General features: G+C 34.3%; 2 protein-coding genes across 2 annotated transcripts; one reads left to right on the forward strand and one right to left on the reverse strand.

Annotated features, from left to right (window-relative positions):
* On the forward strand, nt 1–1,760 carry LOC111467686 (40S ribosomal protein S9-2). The gene is made up of 3 exons (XM_023112671.1): nt 1–143; nt 616–997; nt 1,266–1,760. The coding sequence occupies exons 1-3, from the start codon at nt 116–118 to the stop codon at nt 1,447–1,449; spliced, it is 594 nt and encodes a 197-aa protein (XP_022968439.1). The 5' UTR covers nt 1–115; the 3' UTR covers nt 1,450–1,760.
* Nucleotides 1,761–4,291: 2,531 nt separating this feature from the next.
* LOC111467789 lies at nt 4,292–5,074 on the reverse strand. Its single transcript, XM_023112859.1, has one exon. The coding sequence runs from the start codon at nt 4,917–4,919 to the stop codon at nt 4,455–4,457; it is 465 nt and encodes a 154-aa protein (XP_022968627.1). The 5' UTR covers nt 4,920–5,074; the 3' UTR covers nt 4,292–4,454.
* Between the last annotated feature and the right edge of the window lie 5,830 nt (nt 5,075–10,904).

Genomic DNA, 10,904 nt, shown 5'->3' on the forward strand with positions numbered 1-10,904 from the left:
ATCACATATAAATTCACCTCAAAACCTCCCTCCATTACGGCGCTCTTCGTTTTCGTGTTCTAGGGTTTCCGATCGAGATCGCGGCGAGGACTGAAGCCTTAGCTGAGAAGAAGACATGGTGCACGTCTCTTTCTACAGGAACTGTGAGTATGCTTAAATTCAATAACTTTATGGAATTGTATATTCATTGTCACCTAAAAGAGCCTTCGAGCATCTGCAATACATACTCATATGCTTCATTTTAATGCACTTAAGGTTGGATCTTCTACCGTTGGTACTTTTCTTCTGGTTGTGTTTCGCGCATGTTAGGCCACCTGGTTAATCTTAGGTTAGCTGGAACTTAAGGAACCGTATGGTTGGGATTCCATGGGGGTTGGATTAGAAATCATGGGGACTCAAATTCCTAGGCTTTAAATTCATGAATGCTTGACAATCTTCTCTGCTCCTTTCTGTTTTCTTTCAAAATTTTGTTCAGTTCATTTTATGTAGATGAGAATATGACATAGTGGCTTTTGCATTATTATTATTATAAAATGTTGTTTTACATAATGCCGATTTCTTGGCGCGGTTGCTGAGAGCCATGGTGGTTGAATAGTGGGTTCTGTCATTATGTAGATGGAAAGACGTTCAAGAAACCTCGACGTCCTTATGAGAAGGAGCGTCTGGATGCAGAACTTAAACTAGTAGGTGAATATGGGCTTCGTTGTAAAAGGGAGCTATGGAGGGTTCAATATGCATTGAGCCGAATCCGTAACAACGCAAGAATGCTTTTAACTCTGGATGAAAAGAATCCGCGTAGGATTTTTGAGGGTGAGGCTCTGCTTAGGAGGATGAACAGGTATGGACTTTTGGATGAGAGTCAAAACAAGCTTGATTATGTTTTGGCACTTACAGTGGAGAATTTCCTTGAGCGTCGTCTTCAAACCCTCGTATTCAAGTCTGGAATGGCGAAGTCTATTCATCATGCTAGAGTGCTCATCAGGCAAAAGCATATAAGGTAGAATGGCTTTATCATCACTCTAATTTTTTAGATGTTGCATCGCAGTAACATTCATTTGTAAGTACACTATAAAATACTCTGAAACCACTTGATTTATACCAATTTTGTAAGATCGTATTTGTTGTCTGAACATTGTTAGGTGTTTGCTGCATGCAAAATTAAGCTTAGTGTTGTTTTGTGTTACTTCTATACCCTTCCTTATTGAAATGTATGTAGCGTCTGAAGCATATGTTGTTGATTATTTCATTCGATTCTGTCTTTCTAGGGTTGGGAGGCAGGTGGTTAACATCCCTTCTTTCATGGTGAGAGTTGATTCTCAAAAGCACATAGACTTCTCTCTCACTAGTCCATTTGGAGGTGGTCGCCCCGGAAGAGTGAAGAGAAGGAACCAGAAGGCAGCTGCCAAGAAGGCTGCTGGTGGAGATGGAGATGAAGAAGACGAGGATTGAGTTATCAAGTAAACTCATAATCCGAGATGATGGTAAAAGATTAGCCAAGGATCTCAGGTATCTGAGATTAACCTCAAGTCCTGTTTCCTTCTCCAGCTAACCTTGAGCTTTCTCTGTTGATGAAAATGTTATGTTTTCTGTTAGTTTTGCTTTGATTAATTTTCATTTAGAGATCTTGATCTCCGTTGGTGGCACTAGTTTTCAATTTTGGACAAGCTTCTCTTTGGATTTTGTTGTCACATTTTTTATACCATGATAGGACTTTACTAAAAATTCCTCTGCATCATGAATTTATTGAGTAGATTTGATCATAATCTGGTTGCTTGGCGTATTAATATTCTTCATGGAGCTCTGCAAGGGTTTGTGAGTTGTAAGCACTAGACTGTCGTGAGTTTAGATATAGATAAGGGTATAAACATTGAACCATGAATGTCAAAATGACAGATAAATTGAATTAATAACAAGATGTGCTTATTTTACTCTTACGAATACCGATCCATTCTCTACTTATCACCAAGTCTTGATGGGATGCTGAAATGAAGAAACACTTGGATTTATTGGGAAATGAAAGATCAAAAAGATGATTATGTGATCTGTTGAAGTCATGATTATATATTGTAATGATAATGAAAATATTGAACTTATCCTTTGGTTGAATGGCCCAAAAACATAAATTCTGTTCGTGACAATTATTTGGTAGACCAAATTATTTTGCACCTAATCTTTTAGTCTTTTCCTTACTTTTCCTTCGTTGTTTTAATATTTAGTAAAGTAAGGACTTGAAATGAAAAAAAATTGTTGGATTGTCTCTTTGGGGCCCTTCTATTAAGTTTTTAATTTTCAACATTAATTCTACTTGATGAATTTGCTTCGTCCTCTTTGTTTGAGTTTTGTTTGAAGAATATGGGTGTTCTACCATAGTGAACCAAATAACATCGGGATATGCGTGTAATAATTGCATAATTGATGAACTTGTAATCATTTAGACACATAATCAATGATAAACGAAACTGTCAGTTTCATTGTGACGTTCTAGTTTAATAATTTCTCCTCATGATGAAAGAGGCTATTAAGTTGACCGAACAAGTGGTAATATAGGCAAAATTGGATATTATATTTGTATGGTTTATTTGTTTCCAAATGAATAAGATTTAGCTCTAAGTTTTTTTGTTTTTAGATATGTTTTCCAAACATTCTTGTCCACTTCTTTGTGAAAGCAATCTAGGATTTTTGTGATAGGTTTGGAGAAAGATGATTTTATGAAATAATAAAATAATAATAATTGAAAAGACGTTTTCAGTGTTACGTGCGTGCAAGTAACACTAATTGTATTTGAGTTGAGAAGATGAGCGTTCGTACCAAATTTCATTTATTAAGAAAAAGTAAGTATATTAGATTTTTTTTAGGTCATAAATTTTTTCAACAAAAATAACACCGAATTAAATAAAGGGTTTAATCAAACCATAAATTTATAAAATTAAAAATTGAGAAAAAGAAAAGAGATATAGGGGAAGGTGGAGGTGGTCCGGAGAGGGCAGTGGCAGACATGAAAATATGTGACGAGGACTGGACATTAACGTCACAATATGCATTATTATTATTATTATTATTATTATTATTTATAATATTATAATAGAGATAGAGATTTAAGAGTTGGCCCCACATCCTTATCCCTATTACCCCACGCCTTCCTTCTCCGCCACTTAATTTCCTCTCTCATTTTAATATTAATTAATTTAAATTCCCCCAAACCCTAAATTATCTTTCTTTTCATAAAAATAAAAGAAAGGGCGCTCTACCTCATTGCTGTGCTCACTCACACACCTGATAATTGCCCCTGCCCCTTTACATTTTCTTTCAGAATTCAGATCTCCTCCTCCACCCTTTTTTTTTTCTTTTTTTCTTTATATATTTAATGTAATCATTGTTTCCTCTCTCTGCAGGCGTCCAAAAACAACACTATTTTCCCCTTCCCACGTCCTAACTCCATATTCTAATTTCTAACTAACTCCTACCAAATATTTATTCATTTTGACTTATTCCCGTTTGTGATAGCTCAACCCCACTATTTGCGATAATATCCTCTTTAGGTTTTCTCTTTACAAACCTCCCTTTAAAATTTTAAATTTTTAAACGCTTCTTCTACTGAAATGGTTTAGCCTTATTCCGACTGGCTTTGATACCATTTGTAACAATCTCAGTTCATCGACAGCCAATATTGTCTTTTTTGGACTTTTCCTTCAAGGACCTAAAACGTGTCTATTATAAAGAGGTTCCTGTACTTTTATAAGGAATGTGTGCTCCCCGCTCTCACTGACGTGGGACCTCGCAAATGTAACAGTCCAACCAATCTCCTCTTTGAACTTTCCCTTTAAGGTTCTAGAAGGTGTTTACTAGGGAAAGGTTCTCAAATCCACCGCTAATAAATATTGTCTGTTTTACCTTGTTGCATATAGTCGTCAGCCTCACAATTTTAAAATTCATTTATGATAGAGATGTTTCCACACTTTTATAAACAACTTTTCATTCATCTCTCTCCAACCAATATTAGATATTTTTATTAAAAAAAAAAAAGAAAATTGCAAGTGGAGGAATCAGTCAAAGACACTTACAATTATTTTAATTTTCAAGTTAATTTGACGAATAAAAAAAAATAAATCCAATTTAATGGAGAGACGTGACAAATATTAAATTATATGAGAGGGAAAGAAAAGGAAATTACTAATTAGACCTTATTGAAATGAAAAATAAATTTTAATATTAAAGTAATTAAAATATGTTAAAATTAGTAGTGGGTGGAAATAATTAATCACCACTAACCCCATCAACACCTGCAATCAACTAACTAAGGTGTCCGAAAATGGCTTCCACAAATTCCTTCTATTACAGACGCACAGAACAGAGACGATGATGAACTTGGAACACATTTTTTCATTTTTGTGTTGAAATTCTAACATTTTAAATATATTTCTATAATTGAATTAAATGGAGAAGGGTTGAAGGGGCTACATAAAGAGCTGGGATTGAAACAGAGTATAGTAATTAGCAGCCTCATCTTCCAATTCCCAGAACGCATCACAGAACGGCAGCACTCCATTAACGCCGTCACCGACCAAGAACTCCCCGGCCGGAATCCCCAGCTCGTCGTCGGAAGCTTGGAGGAGATGTCTCATAACCCTCTCACTTTCCCCTTCTTCCTCTGTTTCCTTGACAGAGTCGGAAGAAGTTGCAGAGGAGGAAGAGGTAGAAACAGAGTCGTGTGTGGCGGTGGTCACGGCGGCGGTGTTTTGAGGCGACGACGGCGAGGAGATTTCTTGTTGGAGAGTGGTGATAATGGAGGACAAATCATGAATGGGTTCCTCTTCGTCTTCGTCTAAAAGAGAGAGAATTTGGGTGTAGGATTTTTGCCGCTTAAGCTCGTTGATCTCGTCGGCTCCGGCGGGTTCATCTCTGTCGCGTTTAGAGGCCATTGTTGACAGAGGAAAGAAAGGATGAGGAGAGAGAGAGGAGGATGAAGGGGGTTATATAGAGAGAGAAAAGAAGAGGAGCTTTGCGTTAATGGGGGCCTCGTGAGTTGTTGGCTAGTTGCAGATGGACTCACTCCATTGTTTTTCTTTTAATATATTTATTTGGGTCTCTCTGTTTCGAGTTTGGGATTTGGATTTGGACATTAATATAAAGCCTGTAATTCTAAGCTTATGAACAACACGACAAGCTGTGTTCAATTGAAAATTGGTGCACTCTGTTCGGAGCTGTACTTACTCTGTTTTTTACTGTTCATCAACCACAATTTTGCCATACCCATTTAATTTTTTTCCTAGGAAACTCCTCCCTTTATTCAAAACCTCTAAGTAAGAACTACCGTCTTAAAAGTAAAACCATGGAAGTTTATACTTAAACTAGATAATATCATACTATTGTGGAGTACTAGTTCCTATAACATAGTATTAGAGCGAGAAGAATGTCTTCCAGACGAGACTCTATGATGTACTTTGTTCGAGAGGATTATTAAGAGTAGTATCCCACGTTCACATTTATACTAAAAGTGAACAATATCATAGACAATACTCAAAACGGGCAATATAATCTCATTGTTTTTCGGGATTCATTTATGCTCTCTATTTATTTTTTTTCTTTTTCATTTTGTCTCTTTTATTTAGTGATGCTTTAAACAACCCATCATTACCTTTTTTTTTCTTTTTTTCTTTTTCACTCTTAGTAAAAAAAAAAAAAAAAAAAAAAAAAAAATATTTTTTAAAAGTTTTAATCTTATAAGGCATTTATTACATCCTCTCCACTGTTTTCTATGTATTTATTCCATAAATTTTTATTTTTTTTTAAAAAAATAGTACATAAAATATAATAACTTAGTCCATCTTATTTTTTTAATTTTTTTTTTTTAAAAAAGAGGTGAATGGATCCAAATATGATGCACTTAATATTAAATTAGTGTTTAATTCACATGGGCAATAAGACAATTGGCAGCATGCGTGGGGGAGCTTGTTTCTTTGGTTTTTTTAATTATCAATTCACATTAAATTAAAATAAATTAAATTAAATTAAATTATGTGAGTTCCTTAGACAGAGACAAAGACCGACACGAATTTTTTAATTAAATAAAATTAAAAGAAAAGGCAGGCCAGCTAAAATACACATAAACTATGTTAATTTATTTAATTATGATTATGAAAATATGAACAAGTTGAAGCGAGACTGGAATGATCCATACGTAATAAAAAAGAATATTAATTAAATATTATTATAAGAATATTAACCCATGTTCTTCGATTATTGCTCTGATTCTTTTAATGCTAATGTTTGTGTAATCAAGGAGGGGGTGGGGAGATTCATGCTTCTCACCAGATTATTATTATAATTAAAACCTAATTTCAAAAATTAGGGATATTAAAATAAATATTTATTAAAAAAAACACAAAAAATAAAGTTCTTGGTAATTACGGCATTGCTGGGATTATGTCAGAGGGAGGCTAATCTTTTATTAATTTTATAACTTCAATTACTTTTGCTAAACGAAGAAAGCTATTGGTTTAGAACCAACTTCACCATATACCACCTTTTAATTATACTTTCTTATCTTAATCTTAAATTTATCTTACTCTACCACTTGAGATTGATGCTATTGGTATACGTGTTTAAATAATCCGAGAACTCGATTAATCTATATAAGAGACCAAGTTCACCGCTAGTAGATATTGTCTGTTTTGGCTCGTTGCGTATCCTTATATAAGAGACCAAGTTCACCGCTTGTAGATATTGTTCGTTTTGACTTGTTGCGTATTCTTATATAAGAGACCGAGTCCACCGCTAGTAGATATTGTCCGTTTTGACTCGTTGCGTATCCTTATATAAGAGACTAAGTCCACCGCTAGTAAATATTGTTCGTTTTGACGTATTGTGTATCTTCGTCAGCCTCATAGTTTTAAAACACGTATGTTAGAGAGAAGTTTTCACACTCTTGTAATAAATGTTTTGTTCTCCTCTCCAACCAATGTGAGATCTCTCCGTCTGAATTACTCAACCCAAATCATAAAAGTTGGATTATTTTTTTTTATTTTTTTTATCTGGGGTGAATTGAATTTTGGAAAAATTTAGTTTGCGGGTTGTCATTTTTTTGGTTAGGTAAAGCTGACCAACTCGAAAATAGAGTTACAACCAAATCTTACCTTACCTTAAAAGAACAACTCAACCGTTCCAACTCAACCTGAATAATAGGGAGAGGGTTGGGTTGGGTTGGGTTGAGTTGTAAACTCTATTCTTATCACTCGAGTTACCAATCCAACCAACTCGAAATTTCAGGTTGGTCCAAAAGATTTTTTTTCCAAGTAGACTCGTGCAAACCTCTAACCATAACTTTGTTAGTCTTGATTATAAACGACATAACTATTAAGCAATGATCTAATTTAATTATACGATTATTTTATTTTAGTACGAGATTTTTGTGGGTTTAGAAAAGAAAAGAAGGGTGTATATATGAATAAATGTGAAAGCAAATAAATAAAGTAAAGTCATCTTTAGTCTCATTGGTTGTATTACTTAAATTTGGTGAATCCCTAAAGTAAGGAGACATGATTTGTTGTCATCAAACCCAAACTTGTTTGACTTCATAAGCATCTTCAATTGCAAAAAGAGGCCAACAAAGCTATGTAGGTCTACCCAATAAAGCTGGACCCACAAGTTTGTCCCCCAAATAATCCCCTATGCGTATCATAATCATGGATCTAGATCTATCAATAATTTATACGAACAACTACATAAATGAATGCGTTTTAAAATTGTAAGACTAACAGTGATACGTAACGGGCTAAAACAGACAATATTTGCTAGCAGTAGACTTGGATTGTTATAGTGGTATCAGAGCTAGACACCATGTGATGAGTTAGTGAGAACACTGAGCGCCCTAAGATCCAACCATTGCTTATAAGGGTGTAGAAACCTCCCCCTAGTGAACATGTTTTAAAATCATGAGGCTGACGACAATACATACCAGGCTAAAACGGACAATATCATCTACTAGTGGTGGGCTTAGGCTGTTACATGGTATCAAAGCTAGACACTGGACAGTGAGCCAATGAAAACTCTGATTCTAAAGTAACGTGACGATATGTAACATGGTAAAGCGGATAATATCGGATAGCGGTGAGCGAATTTAAAATCAAATCAATAGAAGATATGACTAAAGAAATATAAATTAAAAGACGTATTAAATTGGGAGACAGTATCTAATGGTTTAAATTATTCTCGAATCGAAATATGAAAAATAAAATGGAAATGGAAGTTGAATAATGTTGCTTTTGACCTAAAGTAACGTTTATTTGATAACCTAAAGTTGACAAGTTGAGCGTTTGGATGCTTTATTACCAAATTGCTTGACTTTATATCAAAGATGCCACATTATTAAATTATTGTTTTAAAGAACAATATTGAGTCAAAATCATTACAAATAAATAATTTACATTATTCATATACTTTTAAACAAAATCCTTTTTTTAATTAAATAAATAAATATTAGTATTATTAAGTTGGTAAGATATATATGTGTGACATGTGGTGGTGCCAGTAACTATAAACTATATTATTATTATTATTATTATTATTATTATCATCATTTTAATTTGGGGTATGAAAATATCACAAAATTTGGTTGCAAGTTTCCATAATGTGCTGTGCCTCAACCACTCACCCAGTGGACCCTTCAATTGTTTGTGGCACCATCATTATATTTAATTAAACCATATTTTAAAATTTAAATAAGTTATATTCTTAGAATAAACTTGATTAACGCTTTGAATTGATTCTATCTTAATCTATTATTCGCTTTGTGGTTGTGCATGTTTAGTGGTAATTAATAAGATTAATTAATCATAATGATTGTGAAGATTAATTAATACCCAAAACTTATGGTCTCCAATGTTGGAGGTTCAAATTCAATCCCAATCGTAGGACGAGTGTCTCAAACGTCTTTCTTTGAAAAGGGTCTTTTAAACACATGAACGACACAGGTATGACGATATTGCGCTCCAGCCTATGTGTCAGAGGTTGGATTATGCACCTTCTGTCTGGGACGTATGCCATAAATGATTTAGCATGGATACTAGAGAATTCGATACTTGAGAGAACTCGGATGGATGGATGGATGTTCGGGATGCCTCGGTTAGATGATCAACACATGGGTTAGTACTCAACAGTGTGTGCGATTTCCTTGCTTCATTCTCCAATAGCTTCAAGGCTCGTTCAACCAAGGGTGAATTCTCACTTTTTTGTTTACGACATTTCTATTCAATACTTTTTTTTTTTTATTATTCGATTTGATTTTCGTTATTCTTTCTTTTCACATCTATCATTGTTTGGGTCGTTTTTGTTCATAGAGATTATTTTCTCGCCGATACGTTTAAAAAGAAAAAGAAAAAGGAGGTGAGAGTAAAGCAATGAAAATGATATAATTTAGGGTTCATTGAGGGCACATCTATAAATGATACCCATTTATTGAATATGGGTATTTGATGAACCACTAGAGGCACCACCACCTCTGAAAGGTGAGTTTGCTGGTGATGCACTTTATGCTCCCAATGGACCACCCAATAAAGCACCCACCCAGCCCTTATGGACCCTTTCTTTTTAACTTACCCTCTTCCTTCACCACCCACCACCAACCTTCCCATTCCCCTACTCCACTCTTCGATTGGTTCGACTTTTTAAGTATAATTGTCAGTCTCATAATTTTAAAATATAATGAATTTCAACATTCATTCGTTACGTAATATTGTCGGCCTCACAGTTTTAAAACACAAAAGGTTTTCATACTCTAGAATTTTTTATGGGGTCTCACGATCCACTCTCTTGGAGGTCCAGCATCCTAATCCACCCCTTTAGAGACTCACGTTTTCACTAATACATCATCGCTCTAATATCATTTATAACGCTCAAAGTCTATTATTAGTAGATATTGTCTGCTTCACCCTGTTATGTATTGTCGTCAGCCACACGAGTTTAAAACTCTCTACTAGATAGATGTATCTACTCCCTTAAGAAATATTTCGTTCCACTCCCCAAATTTTACATTAACTAACTCCTAAACTTAAAATGTTTTATGAATTTATGAATTAAAAAAATAATAATAAATAAATAAAAGATGTAAACGTAATTATAATAATTCAACGGTCAGCTCGGGAAATAATTAGGTGGCAATAAAGTGCAGTGCTAAGTGGGTGGTCAACTCATCTTATAATAATAATAATAATAATAATAATAAAAAATATGTGGTTTATATCAGTAAGTGTAATTATTAAAGAAAATAAAATTTAAGAAATAAAAATTGGACCATTCTGTGTCGGTGCGTACTCGGCCATGGGCCAATAACCATTTTAGGCTGCTTTTCCATCTTCGGCCCAATATTCTCGTAGGCCCAATACAGAAATTGCCTATTTTGGGCTGCTTTTCCATCTTTTACCCTTATTTTATATTTAATTTTTTATTTTTAATTTGAAGCTTAATTATTGATATGTAATGGATGGATGCATTCAGTGATGAACTACTACTACTCATTGATATCATCACCAGTGGGAATGGAGAGATGATGAAGATGAGCTAACTGCTATCAAATATTATCCTGTCTTTAGTCCTATTCAGACTAGAACCAATAGAAGTGTGAGATCCCTCATCAGTTAGAGAAGGGAACGGATCATTCCTTATAATAGCATAAAAAACTCTTTCTATTAGACATATTCTAAAACTTTGAGGGTGACGACGATACATATCAGACCTGTGGTGAATATGGCTCAAGTTCATTTCTATTTGTTAGAACACAGATAGCAGAGTGATAACCAAGGTTGATGCAGAAATCTCTGAATCTTCTCTATTGTACTGAAATTATTGGGAATTAAAAGTGTTCTAAACAACAAATCAATCTAAACCCAGTAATTGGGGATGCAGTTTCA

The sequence above is a fragment of the Cucurbita maxima genome, unplaced genomic scaffold (assembly GCF_002738345.1).
Source record: "Cucurbita maxima cultivar Rimu unplaced genomic scaffold, Cmax_1.0 Cma_Scf00034, whole genome shotgun sequence".
Classification (NCBI taxonomy): Eukaryota; Viridiplantae; Streptophyta; class Magnoliopsida; order Cucurbitales; family Cucurbitaceae; genus Cucurbita; species Cucurbita maxima.